Source organism: Pseudorasbora parva, chromosome 21 (genome assembly GCF_024679245.1).
Source record: "Pseudorasbora parva isolate DD20220531a chromosome 21, ASM2467924v1, whole genome shotgun sequence".
Lineage (NCBI taxonomy): Eukaryota > Metazoa > Chordata > Actinopteri > Cypriniformes > Gobionidae > Pseudorasbora > Pseudorasbora parva.
The window spans coordinates 36,090,118-36,116,040 of record NC_090192.1 but is presented as its reverse complement, the minus strand read 5'-3'; the positions used below and the strand labels follow the sequence as shown (position 1 = coordinate 36,116,040).

The 25,923-nt window shown below is 37.5% G+C and overlaps 1 protein-coding gene across 1 annotated transcript in view; it reads right to left on the bottom strand.

Annotated features, from left to right (window-relative positions):
- Positions 1-19,818, bottom strand: part of tcerg1l (transcription elongation regulator 1 like) — a 112,754-nt gene extending 92,936 nt beyond the window's left edge. Inside the window, exons 1-4 of the mRNA XM_067430216.1 lie at positions 19,289-19,818; positions 18,168-18,502; positions 14,242-14,388; positions 13,571-13,751 (exon numbers count right to left, since the gene is read on the bottom strand). Coding sequence (XP_067286317.1) covers positions 13,571-13,751; positions 14,242-14,388; positions 18,168-18,431 — 592 coding nt within the window. The 5' untranslated portion in view covers positions 18,432-18,502; positions 19,289-19,818. The remainder of the gene's footprint in view (positions 1-13,570; positions 13,752-14,241; positions 14,389-18,167; positions 18,503-19,288) is intronic.
- Between the last annotated feature and the right edge of the window lie 6,105 nt (positions 19,819-25,923).

Sequence of the window (25,923 nt, the reverse complement as noted above, 5' to 3'; positions counted from 1 at the left end):
AAAATTAAAGATAAATGCTAATTCAAAATATGCATAAATACTAAGTATATAAGTAATCCTAAAATAACACTGGGTGGAAATGACACTGTAGCAAACAAAATGACAGAATTCTCTATTGATTGATGTATATACTATGTTGGACTTCAAAAGTAAAAAGTGTTTTAAAAAAACTTTTAAGAGAGCTTATTACAGGGCCAAAAGTGTCAATAGTTGCAGAAACGTGTGCGTGCGTGTGTGTGTGTGTGTGTGTGTTGATGTCTGGGTGTGATATGTTTCGCTCCATCTCTCTCAGGGGGTCTTGTTTCAGAGAAATTGTGCAGAAAGATTCAGGCCAAGACGAGAGTAAATGTAGCGGGAGCCTTCAGCGCTGTGGAGCTGTCCGTCCTGCTGCGGAGCTGAAATGGCGAGTGATTGCACTCATGAAACTTTCGGCCACTTATGTGTGCTTCAGACTACACTGCCATCATCTTGATCCACAAAGAGGCTCTGTGTCAGAGTCTCTGTTTCCCCCACTATGCTGTCCTCCCACTGTTACCTCATTTACCTGGTTAACAAACCACCTACTCCATACCGTCCCTCTGAAAACATCTTATTTAGTTGAATCATGTCAACAGTCTCCCCAGACTCCTTCTGTAACATACAGGCCAGATAATAATGCTGAGCACCTCTTTTCAGGGTAAAAGTGGTTTGAAGGTAAATGCCTGGAGAAGAGGCTTTCAACAGTAATTTATGAAGTTAGAGAGTTGTGTCGAGTAAGAAGTTTGGTGGAAAGCATAACAATTTTAGGAAACATGGTTTTGAAGTCAACATGGCTTTCTTAAAGTTCAACCAAACATCAAAATCACTTTACATTTGCATCTCTATAAAAGTGGCTCCTACTTCTGCTTTGGCATCCTTAAAAATAGCTATTACATAGAAAATATTTTCAGCTTTTGTGTTCCATGAAAAAACAAAACAAGATAAAACAAAAAAAATACACAAGGGTGTGAAAATAATGACTGCATGTTAATTTATATGTGAACTTATCCCTTTAATGCAAAATCTGTGCCATTTACTGTACCACTGACTACAGTTTTAATAACAGTAATCCTATAAATTATAATAACCATCATATAACTGCTCATAAGTTACTAAAACACTCCCTGCGTCCCAAGTCGCATACTATCCATACTAAATAGTATTCGAAATAAGAATTAGTATGGCCCAAATCATAGTATGTTGAAAAGAGTATGCCAAAAATACCGGGATGGTTTACTATTTCCGGTCAGAATATGAAGTACAGATCAACACACAATCTAACGGCGGATATTGCCCACAATCCATTGCAAATTTGACGTGATTTCGATTAGAAATACAAACACAGGCAAAAAGTTAAAAAAAAAAAATACAAACATGACGGATGTGCGAGTCCAACGGTTAAGTAGAGAGGTTTATATAAATGGTAAATGGACTGCATTTATATAGCGCTTTTAACAGACCCTATGGCCATCCAAAGCGCTTTACATGTTGCCTCACATTCACCCATTCATACACTGACGGCGGTGTCTGCCATGCAAGGCGCCATCCAGCTCGTCGGGAGCAGTTTGTGGTTAGGTGTCTCTTGCTCATGGACACCTCGGCACTTGGTCAGGTGGAACCGGGGATCGAACCACCAACCTTCCGGTTTGTAGACAACCTACATGAACCACTGAACCACTGCCGCCCCTATATATAAAGGGGTTTGAGTGACCAACTAGTCTTTAAAGCTGCAGTAAGTAACTTTTTGGGGTTAAAAATTATCCAAAATAATTTTTTGAGCAAGTACATAGCCAGCCAGTGTTCAAAACTATCTGCTTACCGTAGCTCGATTTACAGCAGTAAGCTTGTAGTAATATTTTTAATTCCAGTGGTACTGGTGGGTTTCCCCGGGAAATTCAAGCATATGTTTGCGTCATTACGTCACATCTGTACAAATAAAGCAGGATTCCCGGTTCGCAGGCTATCGCATGTGAGGATGTTGAAAGTGGACATAGCCTTTTCTCACACCACTTGATATAATTAAACTTATCAATTTGATGGCGGATCAAAAAAGGTTCAAACGACAGTCACCGGTGACAACTGGAAAATTTATCATATCTGTCTGTGTGTTTTAACTATCCCTCCGAAATGGCACAAACCTTGCATACAATAATGTGCATCAGGTGCAAGACATAGCAAATAAATCAGCATATTAATAATAAAAGACAGGAGAATGTTTTGAATTCTCTTTCAGATTTTTTCAACCCAGTCTCTATGCATATTGTCTCTAGAGCATAAATGTACTGTTTTTTGGCACTGAGGTTGCTTTTTGGACCTTTAAAATTAAAATCCAGGTGGCTTTAGGGTTCTTGGCTGAGGTCAAATGCATCGCTGGGATATGTACACGTGCCAGTATGTATTGATTTGAAATTGTGTTAGTTAGCTGATTTGCATTAATAGAGGGCAACAGTATTGCAGCATGCTTTGCGTGCACATTTGAAATCAATCAATGAAAGTTATTGCATAGATTCTATGAATAAGATGCATGAAAGATTAAATGTAATTATCAGACCAAATGACACTGTGTTAGGAAACATATGGACCCAGCAAACAGGGAACTCAGAATGTTTCATTATTGGAACTTTGGCTAATGTTCTCTCAGTTATGAACAAACCTTCTTCTAGTATACGGAGCCAAGAAAAACATTCATAAATATTGTGTCCATAACCTAATGGGAATGATAGCAAAATGTTATTAGGATATATTTTTGTTAGCTGGCTATGTTTGCATAAGACCAGGATGGATATTTCTAACACACCAAGTCAACGGTTGAGCTCTAAACCTACCCCTACCTCTACCCCTAAACCTCATAACTTGTCCCTACACTGTAAAAAAAAAAAAAAAAAAAAAAAAGCGGTAAATGACTGGCAGCTATAGCTGCCAAACGAAAAAACATACAATTTAAGTCAAATATCTTAATTCAAATAAAGAGCAAAAACAATAATTTACAGAAATTTACATTAAAAGTTTTAGTGAAAAACAGTTATTTTACAGATTTTTTCCTTTTTTAAATTAAGATATTTTACTTTAATTTTACAGTTTTTGTTTGGCAGCCATAGCTGCCAGTCATTTACCTTTTTTTTAATACAGTGCAAGATCAGAGGGAGATGATCGGTGAATAACACTGATGTAGAACCACCTAACCATGGCTGTAAGACTTTCTTTCGGCTGTTTCCTCCAGGGGTCGTCACACCGAATCATCTGCCTCCATCTATTCCTATCCTCTGTATCCTCTTCTCTCAGACCGGCTACCACCATGTCCTCCTTCACTACATCTATAAACCTCCTCTTTGGTCTTCATCTTGACCTCCTGCCTGGCAGCTCTAACCTCAGCATCCTTTTACCGATGTATTCACTCTCCCTCCTCTGAACATGTCCAAACCATCTCAACCTGGCCTCTCTAACTTTGTCTCCAAAACATCTCACATGTGCTGTCCCTCTGATGTACTCATTCCTGATCCTATCCATCCTCGTCACTCCCAAAGAGAACCTCAACATCTTCAGCTCTGCTACCTCTAGCTCTTCCTCCTGTCTTTTCCTCAATGCAACTGTCTCCACACCATACAACATCGCTGGTCTCACTACTGGCTGTAAGTCTAAACTTGACATAAACTGTAAACACCAGGAACATGTTGCAATTGGTGAAATCAGGTTCTGCAGCAAGTGTGCAATCAAAAGTCAAACTCAACATCTCTCATCAAATATATATCAGCAGTTGCCCCATCTGGGACTGTTTTTACTTCCAAGTCATTTTAAGAGAAACATCTGCCGATGTACTTCAAGTAAACATCATTAAGAGCTCCATTATTTCTCTTGAGCTATTAAAAAAAGCAATCTATGACCAATACAGTTCCTGTGGGTTTGGCTGATGTGCAGTATAATTTGCACAAATATGGATTGCTTGAGAGACCACTCAACAGATTGTGCCCTTGAAAAATGACCCAAAAACTCTTTTGTAAGCATTAACCTCCCCCCCACCACCACCACCCTGAATGTCAATGTTGGATTCACACCCTGGAATGCACAAATACAAATTTCAAGTTCCACTGTGTATAATTAGTATTCACACATAGTCTGCAGTGAAAGTGTGTCAGACAAATCAATGTTTCTTATTTCAAATGTGGCGAGGATTCTGTTTGAACTAGCTCGAGTCATATGTGAAGGAGCGTGTGACTGTTGCACTGCAGTGGATTAAGTAAACAGAGTTTTTTTTTTCTGTTTCTCACACATTTTGATGTTCTAGCATCATGTTATTGATATCAGCCTTTATCTAATGATGCGATCAAACTATTTCTCAAAAGTTCAGTTTTGGTTATGACGCTCATGTGGCACAAAATAAAAGCATAAAAAGTTCCGTGTGAAGGTGTTTAAAGCCTCATTAAAGTTCCCGTGAGAGCTTCGGCATGATCCATTCAAGGTGGGCCAAGACGCTTCAGTGCCCACCTCTAAATCGCCTGCTCAACTTTTAAACTCTATTTTCCAGAAGCTGCATATTTCTTGACAAGGCAACCAGAGTGACTTTTCACGTTCCATTAGGTCCTGTCAATAAGACCGGGCTAAAATTCATGAAGATGAAAAATGAGATTTCGGAGCGGGTCTGTGAAGCAGAGGAATGGTGGGTTAAAGTAAAAATGACTTTTTGGCCTAGAAACCACACTGTAGAACCTGAAAATGCACACAACAGAATGAGCCTTTCTCAGGAAAACCCTCAGGAAATATTTCGATGCTTCCACCTATTAGATGATAAATGAACGACCCTGGGCAAGCTAAAATAAAGCCTGAACTAGTTTGGCTGCCTAAAACACTGAGGAATTTTTCTGTCTCCAACTTCATATTCATAAGTTGCTACAAACATTTTTTTTTTTTAAAGCAATTGATTGCTTAGTTTTGATTTGTATATAATATAAATTAAAAAAACATTGTAACCAGTTAATTTTCAAGTATTTCAATGTTTCCTGCACTGTTATTCAGCAGTGATTAGACAGACAAATGGACAGACCCCAAATGGATGGATGGATGGATGGATGGATGGATGGATGGATGGATGGATGGATGGATGGATGGATGGATGGATGGATGGATGGATGGATGGATGGATAGATGGATTAGATAGATAGATAGATAGATAGATAGATAGATAGATAGATAGATAGATAGATAGATAGATAGATAGATAGATAGATAGATAGATAGATAGATAGATAGATAGATAGATAGATAGATAGATAGATCAGAGACAGCACAATGTTATACTCCATAAAACCATATAACTGTACTCATTGGTTTTCACACTGACGCAAATCAAAAAGGACGAGCACATGACAAATAAATCAGCATAAAATATTGATTTATCGGTACATCCAGCAGGAGTTGTGTTATGGATCGATGCGCAGACAAGGGAAACTTTATACGGTGGAGTTTAATGGCCCTGAGTGATGAAACCGCACTGAAGATGGAAACATACATCTGAGCTATTACACCTTCTATTTTGTACTGAACATATTTCTTATTTCCTTTGGTTGGATGTAAACATTGTAGAGCACAGATTATTAACAATGGACCTGGACCGCATGGCTAGCGGCAGATTCTGTGCAGGGTAGATGAGGAATGCCTGAATACCAGGAAATGATTTGCTTCACATATTGATTTGCTCTGTTTTCATTATGCCATGATTTTATGTTCACAATTCCAGGCTTGCACCTCCACCAATCATTATCTGAACATACCTTCTTCTCAGTGCATTTTTTTTTTTTGGTCTTGCAGTAAATAATTCATTTTTTTTAAATAATTTTAAATGATGTGCAAATCAAAAGCTACACCTGTAGAACTTAATTTGACTAATTTCTGTTTCCCACCAGTGACGTGGGTGCATGCAAATTGTATTTATATTTACTTTAATCTCTTAAGCCTGTAAAGTGCAGTACGCAGATGTTTCGAGCCAGCCAAGATCGCTTTTGTGCATCATTTCAAAATGTCAGAAGTTCATAACAAAACATGTGAATGAATTGGTCTAACTGTTGCCACAAGAGTATGTTGTTTTCTTCTACAGTTTGTATTTCATTTACATCCATGCGTTTGGAAGATGCTTTTATTTTAAGCGGCATTGAATTGGGAATTTAACCCATGGCCTTGACATTGCTGGCACCATGTTATACCATTTGAGCTGCTGAAATGAACAATATACTACAGACTCTTTCAAATACTCTAAACTTTCAGATGAAAAATCTGCCTCTGAGGTAAATTTTCAGTTAAAAAAAAAATATTATAATAATTGTGCCATTTGTCTCTTTCAGGGGAACACTTTGATAATTGTCTCATATTATGGAGCTATAAATATGACAAATTATCTGATTTTCAATTGTATAAATCTGAATTATTGACAAGTGTAATCTAACAAAATTAATATAATGTTGAATTTTACATAGTTCTGAATATGAAGTTTTTTTAAACGTTAAATATAGAGCATTTGAAATTGTATAAACTTGTATTTTCAAACAGCAGATATTTTGTTCTGAAATTCTAATTCTAAAATTCAAACCGCAGAAATTCAGATCTTACAGAAAGTAGGCCAGAGGTCATCATCGGGGAAGAGTAAAGGATGTCAGAAAATTTGATCGTAGCACCATTTTATCATTCCATTTCCTATTTGTAATGGAATAAGAGAAAATATCGGCCTGATTATACTTTTTTGTTTTGTTCAGATTAATGCACGGAAAATTCGATTTTGGCTAGATTTTAAATTTTTCATGCGTTTACACATCGCAGATTAGTGAAGATAATCTCAGCATATGAAGTCATCTGTCGTTCCCCCTCTTCGCTGTCTATCGCAGCCTCACACAGATTTTAATCCGCACAGTTAAACAAAACAGGTCGGGTGCTTATTAATATTTCATATTTCTATTCGTTTTTTTTTTTTTTTCTGTGAAACGCGTTAAATTCCACAGAATAAAGCCCAATCTAGGACCTGCCCTGCACAGTTTAAGAAACAGTAGCCTACTACTGCTATATGACCATTATTTTGTTGAACAGACCTGGGCTGAATCCGAAATCAACCCCTGTAACCTCAAATAGCGCATTATTTCAGGAGACAGCCATTTATAGTGGTGTCCGATACCATAGTGGACATGTTCGAGTGCACTCATTCAATCCCACACCGCAATGAGTGTAGCTACAGCCGATGTACACTAAATGGCTGTCTGACTTCACGCACTCGTTTTCATTCAACTGTAGCCTATTAGTGGACTAAAGTAGGGAATAGTGAATGAGGGTTTAGGGGGCAATTTTGGATTCAGCCCTGGAGAACGACAGAGGACGTCAAATGCTGAGATTCTCTTCGCTAATTGTCAATGTGTAAACAACAACCAAAATTCAATTTTCCATGAATTATTCTAAACTAAACAAAAAAGTATAAACAGGCCGATATTTTCTCTTATTCCATTACAAATAGGAAATGAAATGATCAAATGATGCTACGATCAAATCTGACATCCTTTACTCTTCCCCGATGATGACCTCTGGCCTTCTTTCTGTAAGATCTGAATTTCTGCGGTTTGAATTTGTTGTTCTGAATTTTTTCATCATCTGAAATCTTGAATCTATATTTTCAAAAACGGAATATTTCCAGTCTATTAATTCAGAACAAAATATCTGCTGTTTGAAAATACATGTCTATACAATTTCGACATAAAAACATTTCAGACATGTTCAATTTCAAATATTCAACATTTAAAAATTCAAATTATATTAAACATAATATTAAATTTTGTTAGATTACACTTGTCAATAATTCAGATTTATTTAACTCAAATGCAGATAATTTTGTCATAGTTCTAGCTCCATACTATTCAGGTGAATTTTCAGGAGAAAAAACAGCTAATTGTCTCTTTCAGGTGAATTTCGGGTTAAAAAAAGAAAATCTGCCAATTAGACAACTTTCAGGAAAAAAATAAAAATAAACCTTCCATCTTGTTTATATCTGATTAATAATACCAGAATATATACATTTACATTTACATTTATGCATTTGGCAGACGCTTTTATCCAAAGCGACTTACATTGCATTCAAGGGGTACACATTTTACATTTGTCAATTCTTGCTTTCCCTGGGAATCGAACCCATGACCTTGGCGTTGCTAGCGCCACGCTCTACTGTTTGAGCTACAGGAAAGCCCAATATAGCCCAATATAGTTCTGCTTGGGGATATCTATTTTGACTTGCAACTAAATGCCTTAAATAAAAAAATAAAAAAAAAAAAACTCTGAATATCTTTACAAGATTTGATGCCACTAACCTTTAAAACTTTGTTAGTTCTTTAGAAACTCATGTCAAACTAGTACCACACGGCAGATTGGAACCTTCGATTTTTGGATCGTAGCTGCCAGTTTTGTGTGCAATATGCATGAGAAAGTCAGTTAAAGAACTGTGGGCATGACATGTGAGGCTAAGACTGCAGGCTTAAAATCGAGAAAGTTGTGGAAAACACCATAGTATGACAGACATCAGCACTAGAAGAGAGAGAATAAAACTACACTTTTTTCTTTTTCTTTAAGCAAAAGGCAAATGCTGGGCTTGCCGCATCAATTTATCACGAGCAACCCTAATAAAGCACACTGTTACCTGAGGGAAAAGCTCTTAAACTGCTGCTGACCTGTGTGGATGTGTTTGCAGACGTTGAGAACTTCCTTTTCCCTACGGTAAGGAAGTGTGACTGCCAGGACACAAATTGGACTTCCTCGCAGTGTTCGATTGTAGGAACGCCGCACACCCTCTGGCACCAATTACTGCCTCGGCTAACGCTCATCAACGGCTCGAGTCTGCGAGGATGACTTTGTAAGAGCAACTCTCAATACCACTCCAGAAGTGATTCCCGGACACAGATATCTAACTTCTGAAGTTCAATTTTTCCCCAAAGCTTTGTTGTGCTGAGGGTGAATAACTATCGCTTTGTAACTGATGCAGAGGTGTGTTCAAAAACATGGTTTGATCCATTCACCTTTATGTCGAGCTAAGCTCATCAAAAGTGAAGACAGAGATCAAGTAGATTTTGTAATTCTCCAGATCAAAGATCAACTTTTATAATTCTCAGGCAACTTGCCTGTGGCCTAGAGAGACAGACAGGCAACAGACAGGGTGAATGCTTATTTTGTGCCCCAAAAGAGTTAAAAAGGAAAAGTTTTGCATGTTTAAAGAACAATTTTGTGTTGCCAACATCATTTTTATCACATCTGATACTCCTTTCAAACTCCACGTGGATGGTCTATTCCTGAATGACCATAAAAGTTTATGGGCTTCCAGAGAACTTTCCGTTCCATAAAATATTTAAGCTGATTCCTCATTCATGACCTTCACAGCAGAATGCAAGCATCATAAATCGGACTTTAAATATATACACCAATTTTAACCCAATAATAAGATGCTCAGGATGTATCACAAAAACATCAGTCACAGCAAACGGAGTTGCATCTATACATGCATGAAAAGTAATTTTCTCTCATCTCAACATTTTTCAGCCACAGAGTGCTGGTGTTTTTGGGGTTATGAGGTGTAGAGATATGATTTTTGGGTTATGAAGCGTACAGAGGCAACCACGAACCGTAGAAGTATTTGACAGATGGCAGCAGACTTCACTTCCACACCCACATCTGTTATTTCCATCATAATGTTTGTCACCTCAATTCTACAAAAAAAACCCTCATTTAGGTTAGAAAACGCAAGACTGAAGCTTGGCAACCTGCTCGTGTGTAGAGATTCATAATTTCTTGTCTGCCATGTTGTTTCCGATACGGTGTGCACTTGAAGCAACGGCATTTCTTTCATTTTGTTCTAGACCATACCCAGGCCGAATTTTGAGTTAAAGTACATTTTTATTTGGACAGTGGGCAAAGATTGCAAGACATTGTGTTAGAGATGCCTTAGATGCATTTCAAATACATTTATTTCATATAAGTACTAGGGCTCCACGATTTGGGGAAGACAAGTTTGTGAAGATGTTTGACTCCTGTTGCTTTTTCAAACGCACGTTATAAGCGACTCAAACTCGCAGTCTTCCAGACAGAGCAGTGTTACAGAGGCGCTCTTCGCTAACACACTGGGCATTTATTTATTTAAAGGTCCCGTTCTTTGCGATTCCATCTTTCAAACTTTGGTTAGTGTGTAATGTTGCTGTTAGAGCATAAAAAATACCTGTAAAATTCTAAAGTTTAAAGTTCAATGCCAAGCAAGATATTTTATTTAACAGAAGTTCCCTTTCAAAGCCTACAGCGAACGGCCGGTTTGGACTACACCCCTGCACTTCCTTCAGGAATGACGTAGCTAGAGCCGTTTGTTGACTAACCCTCCGCCCACAAGAACACGCAAAATAGGGGGCGTGGTCTTGTTGCTCTCCCACGTTGAGAAGAGTGCGCATTCAGCGCTTGCATCTCCCCGTTATGGTAAGTGGCGGGACCTTTCTGGGCAAAGTGCACTAAGCTGCTGTAAACAGCGCTGTACAGATAAGTCAATTGTGTGAAAAATATTGTGTTTTTTTACACGCAAAACATGAACTCATGTTATATTGCACACTGTAAACATAATCAAAGCTTCGAAAACATGCAAAGAACGGGACCTTTAATTAAAATTGCAGCCTTTAAGCTTTCATAATCGCACATTACCCAAATCGTGATTGCGGTTCGATTTCGATTAATCGTGCAGCCCTAGTAAGTAGTACAAATCCATTAGCGTATTTACTGACATCCCACTTGAAACCTATTGATACTGTCAGGATGAACGCTCTCATAGCCTCTGTTTGCCTTTGATCTAGAAATAGAACCATCTACAGAACGAGGGATATTAGACATAGCTGGGTGGACTGAACACATACATACTCATACACATACTAGTAGTTCTGTTTCCTAACTGAGCTCCCTATCTACTCCAATTTACGGCATTAAAGTCACAATCACTGCTGTAAGGTTACATTTACGTACAACTTTTTACCCACTAAGAAAACTTACTGACAATTGAATTAGTCAAAATGGCAAGGCAATATAAGCTGCTTGGAGATAAAGTGAGACCGATTTAAAAAGAAAGCTCTTTTCACAGATTCTAAATTACCTGAGCGACTTTCCACAACAGTGGTAATGATTATATTCTTAAGAGGACCTGAAGAATCCCAGGGTGAAGACTTTTACATTCATATTTACAATATGTTTCAAAACTTTCACTCTATTCTAAAGCACATATGAAGTGTTAAACATGTAAAAGCTTGGAAGCAAAGGTCTTTTTTTTTTACTATCAGTTCAGACTCCGTGCTGCTAAGACATTCCATTCACTTCCACTCATTATAGACGTTCCAGGCTGAAAGACAGAAAACCCTCAACAGGAGTGAACTTTTCATCTCTCAAGGACTAATCTTTGAACGGCACATAAGTGTATCTGCAATCTAATTCATCACTGCCTACCTGAAAGCATCTGCAGCTAAAGACTTATGAACAGGGAAGAGCACAGGTGTTAGCACACTGACTCTCTGCTGCAGGCAAGAGCGTTTGGAATTAAATGCAGAACTATATGATACACTGCTCAGTTGTCTCTGTATCTGCATCCATCCCTGGGCTGTTTTCAATTTAACAAGGGTCACTTCATGCATTTTGATCGACTGGATTACTATTAGGTGTGCATATTTCACACTTGCCCCAATGTAAACTCGAATAAGTTGGAAAAATTCAAAACATTTAGGTAATCAGTAACATTTTTAAAGTTAAGAAATTAAAAGTTTAACTAGGATGATCTGATAGATTTTTATTTTCTACTCCTATGTTTTAATTGCTCTTAACTTTAAATATTTGAGTAAGCTAATATTCAACTTAAAGGTGCACCGTGCACATTTTAGCGCCATCTAGCTGTGAGGTTGTGAACTGCAATCACCTACTGCTCACCCCTCCCTTTCAAAGCACATAGAGAAGATACAGTGGCTGACACGGGAAAAAAAATGTCATCATCTAAGAGAGAGCAGAGAGAGAATATAGCACTCTGTAGAGAAGTTGTTCCATTTAAGGCTACTGTAGAAACATGACGGCGCAAAATGGCGATTTAACTGTAAGGGGACCCGTGGTGTATGAAGATAGATAATGGCTCATTCTGAGGTAATAAAAACATAACAGTTCATTATGTAAGGTCTTTATACACCACTGAAAACAGTTATGTATTCAATATTGCATTTCTGTCCTCATACTACACACAGCACCTTTAAAACGATCATGTAATCTCAAGCTTTAACTATTTAAATCAGTAAATGCGAACTTGCTACTTGGTAACACAGTGTTTCGGTAGCATTAGCAATTTCTAAAAGAGTGGATGCATGGTAAAAATAACCCAATATAAACTCTTTTTAATTAGTACAGAATCCACTAAATCTCCCACTTTAAATTAATCTTGCACATGAATCATTATATATTTACTCTCCATTTTGAGTGTCATGGCAAAGCATGCTGGAAAATACAAATCCTTGCCTGATTTCAGTTAAATTTAAGTTTGTCTAAAAGTTCATAAAACTCAAAATTAAAAAAAAAAAGTGAAATAATTCTGATGACTTAAAATGTGTCGATTTTTTTTTTTAACTCAAATAAAGAACTTTCTAAATCCTCATAAAACTTAATTTGTTTGAACTAATTTGTTTAATAGAATTTTCCCCAACATTGATTTAATCAGTCAGAGGTGGGAATAAAAGAGTTGAAACATATTCAAGTGGATCAAACAATGCTGTCACATGCACCCCAAAAGACGATGGCAAAAACTAAATTCATGAATAGAAAATACTTGCATTTGCATTACAAATAATTATATATCGCATTATAAACAATATTGTTTTGTTTTTTGTCGAGCCTCTTTCTGGTATGTAGCATGGCTTTGCTAAAGAGTGACACAACATAAAATACATAGATACTACAACCTAAATACTAAGTTGCTGTCCTCATGTAAGCTTATTACTGCTACTTATCCTTTTCATTTTTAGCAACTTTGTAAATAAGTGTATTAAAATATGTGCAGGCAAATGTATTGCATGCATTTGTCAGGTTATCGGAATCAAATAGCATAATTAGTTTTTTACAGCATCCTCATTATGGGTCTTCATTACACACTCTTAAGCAGTCTTCACTGCACGCTCTAGTTGATTAAACTACACTATGATTGAAAATGAGCTGAAATTTGAAGTAATTTCAGTTTCATTTCATAAGCACAAATCAACCCGCCTCTCTTCCCACACATAAACACAAAAACAGAGTGACAGCCTCGCTTCGGTTTTCGCTCCATAAAATCTCAGCTGACAATCCTCTGATATTGTTATATCAAGTTAAATAAGAAGATTAAAGTTACAAAGGAAAAGCGGTTTAAAAATAAACTAAGCAGAAACTGAAATAGTCTAGGGAGTAAATAGAAAACAGAAAGCTTTATCTAAAAAATAAAGCCCTCTTATGAATTAACCAAACAGCGGGCCAGAATCACAAAGGTAGGAAAATGGTAAATTCTCTCTCCTACCTGAAACACGCCTAGGTGTCAAAAGTAGAGTGTGGATATTCCTGGAGGCTGCAGCTGGCCTACATATGCTCAATGCTGTTTGATTCGTCCTCAGCAGTGGTTTTTCCTGACGCTGGAAAATTCCCATTTCCTCTGGACTGATCCAGGTGGTCTCAAGAGCCAAAGTGTTGTTTAAGTAAAACTGCAAATGAGAAAACAAAAATTCTGTGCAGAATGGCGAAAAAATTTACATTTACCCAGAACATGCCCACGAGCAGATGAGGTTTTGTGCTTTGTATATTCACTGATGGATGGATGGATGGATGGATGGATGGATGGATGGATGGATGGATGGATGGATGGATGGATGGATGGATGGATGGATGGATGGATGGATGGACGGATGGATGGATGGACGGACGGATGGACGGATGGACGGATGGATGGACGGACAGATGGATGGACGGACAGACGGATGGATGGATGGATGGATGGACGGACAGACGGATGGATGGATGGATGGATGGATGGACGGATGGATGGACGGACGGATGGATGGATGGACGGATGGATGGACGGATGGACGGATGGACGGATGGATGGATGGATGGATGGATGGATGGATGGATGGACGGACGGATGTTCATTCCCCAAAACCCAATATAATCATTATTACTGAAGGCATCCTTTACCTTGTAGTCAGGCACACGTTTCTCCACCCAGCCCTTGCCGTAGTGTGGAGGCAGGACAGTCCGGTATACGTGAGGAAACACTGGAAGTAGATCCACACTTGCAGAAGGCTGGAAACCCAACACATGAGGCCTGGATGGCATTTCCCACTGGGAGAGACAAGCAGAAGAGAAATATAAATGACCACTGATCTATTCAGATCCATCTTATTCAAAAGACTCTTATACATCTTCTACAAGCAGAAGAGATGTACAAATTACCACTGAGATCCATACAGATCCATCTTATTCAAAAGAAGTGAAGAACTGAAATATAAAAGACCTGGATGAGATTATCTAAAAGCTGCTAATAAATCATTTTGGTCACAGAGAGGGGTTTTGGGGAATTTATGAAAAACGTTATGGTATTCTGTGAAATAATTTTTGCCATAACACCTGCTGTTCTTCAGAATAAATTATAAAATCCAAAGTGTCAACACAAAACATCAATGACAACAAAGTTGATGACAGCAGATTTTTTCTGGAGTAGTGAAGGTTTAATTACTAGAGTTTGAATGACGACCTCAATCACAGACATTGCGTATCAGTTTTGGTCAAGATCTTCTATTGTCAATGCAAGAGTCCAGAACTCTGTAAAGTCTCCTCCAGCGCATCCCAAAGACTCTCAGTGAATTTAATGACTGGACGCAGAGGTGTCAAAATGTGGAAAATGATCCCAAACATTCTTTCACAATTTGAGCCGATGAATCTTAACATTGTCATCCTGGAATATGGCCATGATGTGTGTTGTTTATAACACTCCATCAATGAGGGTTAGAAGAACTTTTGCCAAACATATAGCATGTTAGAAACTTAATAATCACTGCAATAATGATCCAAAGATCAATTTTCCTATTTAAATACAAATCCATTCCAAACTTCTTTTTGTTTTTTGGCCGGGCAGTGTAGATATTTCATGAATCAATAAACTCTGATGGAGCCCCAATCTACATTTTACTTCAAAAACCACAAAAGGAAGCTTGGTTGTGGATTTTAAAACTGAGTTTTCTGCAGATTATGTTGTGTCTGTTTGTTCTGCATTAATGATAACATCCCATTCTATCTTGCTCGGCTCTGCGTCAATGCCTTTCTGCAGTAATAGTCAATCAGAGGCTTCTGAAGGCTGTCTGCAACTCAATGTCTCTGGTTAAATAATATACTTTTTGCTCCCACTGTCTCTGTCTGTCTCTTTCTCGCTGGTTCCTGTACAGTTCTATTGAGTTCATGCTTGCCGCCTCCTTCTGAACGGCACTTTAATGATGTGAAAGCACAAACTTCTCAATGCCTCGGATGCGGAGCAGTGGTGATCATGCCTCTGCCCGGCACACAGATTAAACGTCACGCTGAGTTTGAGTCGTGAGGGGGATGCAGCCACGGATGTGAGGGTCATCCTGAGCACAGCACCTCTAGTGCTGATACAGAGGAACTGAGGGTAGATGATGCACAGTATTTAAATTTTCAGCTTAAATTATTCACCAGAAGTGATGCTGATAAAAAGTGATCAACGTCAAATCATGTCCTGCTCATTTCAATCCTTATTGTTAGGCATATTCAAGCAGCCAAGAGTTGACAATAACATTTCAACAAATCTGTTCCAAGATTTAATCAAGACATCTTGTTGCATCTTGATTTGATTCATTTGTTATCACAGCAAGTCACAATGCTTAGCTCAAGAGTAAAATAATAAAAAAAAAAAAATAAACTGCAGTAAAGGCATTAACTAAAACAACCCAGACACTCACTTGTAATTTATGTCTAAATTATATGGCTTCATGCCATAAATGGATGATGTATAGCATATTTGCCTTTTCTTTTGTACCAATCATTTAATTACTGTCATTTATTACTTACCTTCATGCCATTCCAAACCCGTAAGACCTTGATTCATTCATTCATCTGATGAAATCGGCGAGTTCTCCATAGACAGCAATTTAATTACCACTTTCAAGGTCCAGAAAGGTAGTATAAACATCATTAAAAAAATCATTAAAATAGTCCATGTGACTCCAGTGGTTCAACCGTAGCTGAATGACACAGGCTAGAATAGAATATTTGAATAAAGGTATTTTTGTTTGTTTTTGTGCACAAAAAGGATTCTCATCGCTTAATAAAACTGAGGTTGAGCCACTGAAATCACGTGGACTATTTTAATACCTTTCTGGACATTGAAAGTGGTAATTAAACTGCTGCGTGGGGTCAGAGAGCTCTTGGATTTCATCAAAAATATCTTCATCTGTGTTCTGAAGCAAATGTCTTACGGGTTTCGAATGACATGAGGGTGAGTAATTAATGACAAAAATTTTGGGTGAACTAACCCTTTAAAATTACACAGTAAAAAAAATGTGTTGGTTTAACTTAAAAAATAAGTAACCTGGTTAACTTAAAATGTTGTGTTTATTGAACTTAAAAATTTGAGTTGATACAATGAAGGAAATTGGTTCAATAAATAGAAACTCAAAATATTTTTGTATCTGAACCACATAAAAAAACTTTCATTTTTTAGTTTTGTCACTTTTAGTTTTTAACTTTAGTTATGTAATGTTGCTGCTTGAGTATAAACAGTATCTGCAAAGTTACAGCGCTGAAAGTTAAATTTAAACAGAGATATTGTCTTTTATAGTTATGGCAGTACAAAAACGGGCAGTTTGGACTACAACAAGCTTCTTCCTGGGTTGGTGACATCATAAACCTTTGCTATTAACATTGACACTGCTTCAGATGTGACTTCTCCCCGTAATGGTAAGGGGCATGGCGTTTCAGGACAACCTGTGCTTGGCACTTCAGCCAATAAAAATACATGAAACTACATTTGGCCATCTAACCAATCTAAGACCATTGTGTTTTTCGGAGGGATGGACTTCATGGAAGCAGGAAGCAAATGAGCCGTTCAAAGGACAGTGGAGACAACGGTGTGAAATATAAGAAAAATATTGCGTTTAAAAAAGAAGAAGTATTAAGACATGTTATACTGCGCCCCATAAGCACAACCAAGCCTAGAAAAAAAAACACGGAACCACCCCTTTAATAGAATGGTAAGCAACATTATTCCACCACATGCACACTATAATTTGTGGTGTATGACCTCTGTCCTTTGGCCAAAAGGGAAACCATTAAACCATTAGCTTCCTGTTTCAAAAGGAAATACTGTATGCCATTACAGAAAAGAAAATGGCACTTTTCAAGCCACAGGGTATTTAATGCATACACATAATCAACAGGGTAATGAGTGAGAAGTCCAACAGTAATGTAGCCCATCTAAATGTTATGTTAATTCCCAGTAAGAATTTCATTATTGCAGCCAGACCATGAATTAATGGAATAAACCATATCATAATCATCTTATCATTAGGGGCAATTATAAAGCATAATGACATTATTACCCTGAAGTGAACTGTCCTATAAGTCAAAAATAATATTAATAATATTAATAATAAAAATAATAATAATAAAAAATGTTGCATGTGCAACACAACTTTTTAACTAGTCATAGAAAAGACGCCACTTGATTTGACAAACTGAACACAATTGGTTTCGGATGCACAGGATTTTTATACATATTGCAATCCGCATCATATCAGATATACTATGTAATGGGTCTTGGAATTGTACCGATTGTCTCCCAAATCCTGGGGGATTGAACATAGACTTTTGGTTGCTCTGCATCTTTTCTATTGTTATTTGCAACATCATAGTTATTATTGCTGTTTGATAATCTCCCAAAAATGTGTGAGGAAACCCAATCAAGATTCATCTGAGGAGGCGCTCTTCTATATTTGAATACTACCGGATTATAAACAGATGCATGCATTCATTCATTTGATAGCCGTTTTAAACTCTACAGATCGTTCAGATGAAGTTGGCTTTGTTATTTGCAAGTAAAGCCCTGTTACCTGAACACTGGGCAGACTGAATTGACTGATGGTCGCGGGTTCCGCCGCGGCAGCGCGCATCACGGGAACAAACGGATCGCAGGACATCTGCCATCCCGAGACTGTCTGAATCACCGGAGGAGGGCGAGAGGAAATGAGCACCGGAGGAGCAGAACCCACTCTACACAGTCCGGAGGTGGTCGGGACCATCCACAGCCACGGAGGAGCTTCCGCGCTCACGTGCCACAGCTGAGGCTGAGCTTTAACGCGCTGGACCGGGATCATTCCTGCTGCTGCATCCTATAACTCGAAAGAAGGATGGATGGAGACTGAGGGAGCTCTCCGTGCAGTGGACACTGAAGAAGAAGAAAAAAAACAGATCACACATTATCCACAGCCCAGCGACAAAAATAGCCAATGTTTTGTCATATGGCAGTACTGTCCAAAAGTCTCTCAAAGTTATATCCATATTTCACCACACATTACATAAATTTTTAAACCGAAACATCCTCGTAATAGTCTGTGTAAACGAATGGTTTAATTTGGCAATCTTAATAAGAGAATCAGAATCCGAATAAAAATTCACACTGAAACATAATAAACAGGCTCCACTCCCCAATTCTGCAGCACATGCACAGGTGCCATTATCGAGAGAGATTTGCTGTGTAACTTAAATGGAAAAGTTATTCTGGCTCTTCCACTAAAATAAACCATAACACTGCACCTAGATGAACTTGCCAAAAAATAATGTGTTATTTATAGCCTACACTGTGCATAAGTCCCTGAAAGTTGATGCACTTTTTAGCACAAATAAAAAAAAAATAGTTACACTAATTACACATTTTAATTATGCTAAATGCATAACCAGAACTCAGATATCACCACGGCACTTCGGTTATTAACCGATTTTCACCCATGATAATCCTAAACATTAGTTATGGTCATACAAAACAGAATCTGATTTTAAAAAATAAAATAAAATAAGCCCATTGAAACATAATAAATAAGCTCCCCTCCCAAAATTCTGCAGCACATGCATGGACTTAAACAGGTGGATGCAAGACATTATCAAGCATTTCTGTAACTAAAACGGAAAAGTTATTCTGCCTTTTTTTTTAACCAAACAATGCATGCGAACTCACCTATGAGGTGTTTCAAAAACCCATAATTTATGAGTCTGTTGGTGTTTCGCTGGGAAAAAAATAAATAAATAATATAAACTATAAACAGATCAATAAAAAATGAAAACGCAGCTGCAGATGAAGGTTTCTAAGAATATCCAGCAAAAAAAAAAAGGTGTCCAAAGTGTCCTAAGCGCAGAGAATACAGGGATCTATCTCCGTGTGTGCGTTCACGCGCCTTGGATCGCTCTCTCCATGTGCACGATCACAGCGGCGGGTTGTTCATTTCGCTTACAAGAGCTCCGTGGGAATCTCGTGTCAAGCCGGTGATTCTCCAGCCTCCCGCAGTGGTGCCTCCTAAAGAATCTCAAAAGCATTCCTCATCACGATATAATCCCCTGTTTCGTATTCATGCTTTTAGAACTTATGTGTGTCATGTATACAATCCTCGTTGATGAAGAGACACGTCTGTGCTTCTGCTCAGCTGAAAGTCCTGGCAGTCCAGAGCGGGTGCATTTGCTTTCTGAGCGGATCTGATGGCGCCGTGCGCAGCAGCACAGTGCGTCAGGACGCGCAAAGACGCACAACTCGCCCTCAGATGATCTGAGATGATTAGAATATCGTGGCAGCTGTTTTAATCTATTAGCGGTGACACGACTTACCTTGTTTAAAACCTATTTAACCCTCGCGTTCTGTTTGGGGACACCAAGAGCTTTTTAAAAACCTAATTAGATTTGATAACAGTCAAAAATCTGAAAAGTGAATGACACATTTGAAGGTTAAAGCTTTTGATTCGGTCAGGGTAACACATTACACTAATTCAAAGGGAAAATATCAACATTTTAATTATTGCAATTAGTTTAATATATATTTATTGATATTTAAATAATTTAATAATAAACATTGATGTGAACATAAGAAATATTGGTTATTTTAAACTATTGTCACACTTCGTTTCTGTTCATAAAAAGTATGAAACAAGCAGATTTGTCATCATTACAGAAGAAGTACCAGAGGAAATATCTTAGTCTACATGGGGAGCCTTCAAATATTGCCTTGGTCAATGGGGGGCCTTGGAGTCAAAGAGCTTCTTTCCTTTTTTCCTTATCAATCATTCCTCTGTGGTGATTTTGAAGCACAAGTCATCATATTTTTCTCATACCGCCAGGGGGTGAGTTTTGAACAGCCATATAGAATGAAATTGAGGTTATCCAAAGTTTTTTTTTGCCAACAACTGGGCATCTCGTCATGAGTGGATCAACACTCTGACTCTTGTGAATGTCACAAAGCGCTGTGTGCAAACAAATATAATGCCATAAGTAGATTTGACACAACAGTCGGAGTCCCTACAGTTTGGAATCAAACTGGAATCCGTAATGGATCAGTGCTGGTGACTGAAAGGCTGCAGGTTCAATTCCCACAAAAGGATAATCCACAAACCATAACTCCATGCACCTAAACCCAGGTTTCTGTAAAACTGTAAGTAAGCGTATTCTAAACGAATGTCCACTGTAAATCTTTACTATTGTGTGGTCTGTTATCCTGATCTTCAGTAAAAGCTGAATTTTCTGCTTCATTACTCCAGTGTCATATGATCCTTCATAAATCATACTAATGCTGATTTGATGTTCAAGAAACATTTCTGATTATGAACAATACGGAAAACAGTTGTGCTGCTTAATTGTTTAGTAATAACTGTTGATACAACCATTACTTTTTTCAGGAATCTTACAAAAACATACTTGTAACATTATAAATGTATTTACTGTCACTTTGCTCAAACACACTTTTGGTTTAATACATCATTGCTGAATAAAACATTCTTTAAAATAAAAATACTTTAAAAAAAATCTGATATAGTGTATACATTATGTGTTATATTGTGTTGATCCCCCTTTTGCTGCCCAAACAGCCCTGACCCGTGGAGGCATGGACTTCACTAGACCCCTGAAGGTGTGCTGTGGTATCTGGTACTTAGATGTTAGCAGCAGATCATTTAAGCCCTGGTGGGGCCTCCATGGATCTGATTTGTTTGTTCAGCACATCCCAACGCCATCGATGCTCGATTGTATTGAAATCTGGGGAATTTGGAGGCCAAGTCAACACCTCAAACTCGTTGTTGTGCTCTTCAAACCATTCCTGAACCATTTTTGCTTTGTGGCAGGGCACATTATCCTGCTGAAAGAGCCACAGCCTCCAGAGAATGCCTTTTCTTTGAAAGGCTGTGCATGGTCTGTAATAATGCTTTGGTAGGTGATACGTCTCAAAGAAACATCCACATGGATGGCACGACACAAAATTTCCCAGCAGAACATTGCCCAAACCATTACACTGCCTCTGCTGGCTTGCCTTCTTCCCATAGTGCATCCTGGTGCCATGTGTTCCCCAGGTAAGCCACACACATGCACCCGGCCATCCACATGGTGTAAAAGAAAACATGATTCATTAAATGCTCCATGGTACAGTTCTGATGGTCACATGCTCACTGTTGACTCTTTCGGCGGTTGACAGGGGTCAGCATAGGCACTTGCTCTGCGGCTATGTAGCCCAATATGCAACAAACTGCGATCCACTGTGTATTCCTTTCCGACACCTTTCTATCAGAACCAGCATTAACTTCTTGAGCAATTTGAGCAACAGTAGCTCGTCTGTTTGATCGGACCACACAGGCCAACCTTCGCCCCCCATGTGCATCAATGAGCCTTGGCCGCCAGTACCCTGTCACTGCAGTTTTGGAAATGCTCTGACAGTCTTTAGCCATCACAATTTGGCCCTTGTCAAACTTGCTCAAATCTTTACGCTTGCCCATTTTTCCTGCTTCTAACACATCAACTTTGAGGACAAAATGTTCACTCGCTGCCTAATATATCCCACCCACTAACAGGCAGTGGTGGAGGAAGTACAGAATCTCATTTCTTAAGTAAAAGTACAAATAACCAGAGCCATACAGAGGTGGTAAAAGTACTCAAAAGTTATACTCGAGTGAAAGTATATATACCTAAATAATAAAATACTCCAGTAAAAGTAGAAAGTCCTCCATTCAAACATCACTTGAGTAAAAGTACAAAAGTATCAGATTTAAAACGTACTCAAGTACCGAAAGTAAAAAGTAAATATTCAAATTAACTGTAAATATCAATAAGCAGATAACATCTTTTGGGACTGGTATGCAATGCTTTAATTGAACAAATGATAAGATTAGATACTGCAATTAAGAATGTGTTAGATTTGCAATTAATAGGAGACAATGAAGCACAGTATAGGGGTTAAACTTAAAATAGACATGTTCCATAACATTAGCTCCATCAAACAGATGAGGAGCAAGATACTATTAACTAATTCAAAATTAATAAAGCCATAACCACAATGACATATTACATAACAATTAGTTAATAGTCATGTGCCTCAACAAGTAAAATCATACTATAATTTGCCAATTGTTATGATTAATGATGAATTAAACAGACAACTGAGAGTCGGAATGCATGCTTTGAATACATGAATTTACATTATTAGTTAATGTAATATATTATTAGGGAATTAATGATGTCATATTTAATTAATAACAATTCATATATTACTTAATCTATTAATCATAGAGAATGTTCATTAGTTGTTGATGCAGTAATCATTAATAAATGGTTTAGTTCTTCATTAGTAATACATTAACTCATGATTATCTGTGCATTAGGCATGAATTATAATAGTGCACCTGTATTGTAAAATGTTACTGATGTTTTCATAGTAAATTGTGTGCCGCAAAATAAAAAAGCTGGGGAAACACTGAGCTAACGTTAGTGTGGCAAACCTGACTTGTCAGCTTTTCCAAGTCTATACCCGAATGGATCATCCATGACCGACCAGACCGGTTTGGAAATCAAGTGTAATAAATACTTAATACTTGGAGTGGGCATGGGGAAATGTATTGGAGTAAAAAGTAAACTTTGCCTTTAATATTGTAGTGGAGTAAGAGTAAAAGTAGATGCAAATAAAATATACTCAAGTAAAGTACAGATCCCCGAAAAAAATACTTAAGTAAAGTATCAAAGTATTTTTACTTGATTACTTACCACCCCTGGAGCCATATTTACTTAAGTAAAAGTAGAAGTACTACAACGACAATTCTACTTAAGTAAAAGTAAAAAAGTACTTGATTTGAAATGTACTTTTAGTATTAAAAGTAAAAATACTTGTATAACAATTTATTCTCTTGATGTCTATATTCTATTAATTCAAAGGGAGAAAAGAGTATGGGCTGTGGCATTTTAACTAAGTTAGTTTTGGGTTAATGTCGGCTAATTGTGCGTCTCATCTGTTGCCCAGTTTACATTCTGACTCACAATATCAGGGCGATCTGCAGAGTTAAATATCAATATTCAGAAGTAACATTTTCATCAGCTTTGATGTATTTAAAATCTTCATATTTATGAGGATTAATCTGAAATATAGGATATGCTTCAGCTTTCCTTTTATATTGTTAAATTTGATCAATAAATTAAATTAGAATAACGCTATATGGTTGTTAAATTAAATAATTTACACTGACAAATTACAACTGCTTTAAATAATGTTATGAGATTGTTTTAACTATATATTTTTAATACAATAAGAAACGTTGGAAAGAATGTTTAAACATGAAACTAAACTACCAGTAGGTGGCGGCAGGTCTCAATGAGTGAGTCATTGAGTCGGTTCGTTCAATCAATCAATCAATCAATCATCAATCAACTTTATTTATATAGCGCTTTTACAATCACGATTGTGTCATAGCAGCTTCACAGTGTCAAACAGGATAATATTGTGACAAAATTAGATTTGGCTGTACAGTCGTACTGGAGAAAACAGTGATGTTATCAGCTTATTTTAATTTATCATATAGCAACAATGTTGGCAGATCAGTATTTAAGTTTATACACTCTAAAAAATGCTGGGTTAAAAACAACCCAAGTTGGGTTGAAAATGCACCGACCCAACAATTGGGTTGTTTTAACCCAATGGTTGAGTTGTTCTTACCCAGCAATTGGGTTGTCTTAAGCAACATTTAACCCAACCACTGGGTTAAAACAACTCAACCACTGGGTTAAAACAACTCAACCACTGGGTTAAAACAACTCAACTATTGGGTTAAAACAACTCAATTGTTGGGTCGGTGCATTTTCAACCGAACTTGGGTTGTTTTTTACCCAGCATTTTTTAGAGTGTAGAATTAAATAAGACCTAATTCATACATTTTATTTGTATAATAAGTTGAATAACTTTAATCATATTTTTAGTGTCCCCAGTTCAAACGACTGATTCGTTCATGAATGAGCCAGTCATTTACGAACAGGTCATTGAATCTTTGATTCAACCGATTCATTCAAACACTGAATCATTCATTAACACTATTGCTGTGAGATGCGTTGTGGTTCTGATGTGGAAATATTATCTGATCTTGGAAAATTTTTTGCTGCTGTAATAGAACAAAAGCAGTTTATATTGCATCTCAGATGTAAGTGACTAATTTTAATTAATTGTTTATGGAACTGTCATGAAATCAGTGTCACATTTTCAGTCATGATGGTATTCAGGAAAACAGAACTCTTGGTCGTGTCATGTGATGTTTTCTAACTGTATTATACTATAAAATATAAAAACCTTCACATTTTGAATATTTACTGCAGTATGATACTGAGTTTCTCTGTACGAGCTCCGTTGGTTTGTTTCCATTTCTCCTCGAGAGGCTCCGCCATTGTCAACAGCGCAACCGTCAGTTCATTAGCCTATTATTATCCATTAATTATCAGAACAAACCTTAATCTCGAGCCCTGAAACTGATTAGAATATGTAACGAAAATGTAACGAAACGTAGTGAAGTAGAAAGTAAAATATTTGCTGCAAAATGTAACAAAGTAAAAAGTATGCACTATTGACTCTACTTAAGTAAAGTACAGATATGTGAAAAATGTACTTAAGTGAAGTAACGAAGTATTTGTACTTCGTTACATTCCACCACTGCTAACAGGTGCTGTGATTCAGTGATAATCAGTGTATTTACAGTGTATATAATGTTATGTCAGATTGGTGTATGTATGTATGTATGTAGTAGACAAATACTTTTTGTGTGATCTTTTGATAGGATTAAAAAAGGAATGCATAAAAAAGAAATAAACAAAAATTAAATAACTGAAATGATAAATAAATAAATAAACATCTAAACATTTCAATGCATCTGTGACCAGTTCTTCATGTGGCTTTTATACATTATTCATTATTTATAGCCGTGATGGTAAGCGGTCCAAATCAATTTCTAACTAGGGTAGGTTCATGAATCCTTAGAGTGAGAGAGAACTCAACAATTTGACTTGAAATTGAAGGAACCCCCAAGCCACGACTTCTTAATTTTCTCCAACAAAAATCTTGATTTTCAGAGCTGTGTGGTCTCACACCCCAGGCCCTACCACAGTTCTGTTTCATGTCCTTTTAAAAATTGATCTGTGCTCATAATTAGTGACTGTTGCCCCTTTCATTCGTCTTCAGACTGATTGGAGAGAGAGGCTGGATACCCACGGCTGTCCGTGGCACAGAATATGGCCCTGCCAGTGCCATGGCGATAGAGATTATTTGACTGGGGCTGTTTTGTTGTCATATTCCAGTTTTTGGGTCTGCCGTAGGAG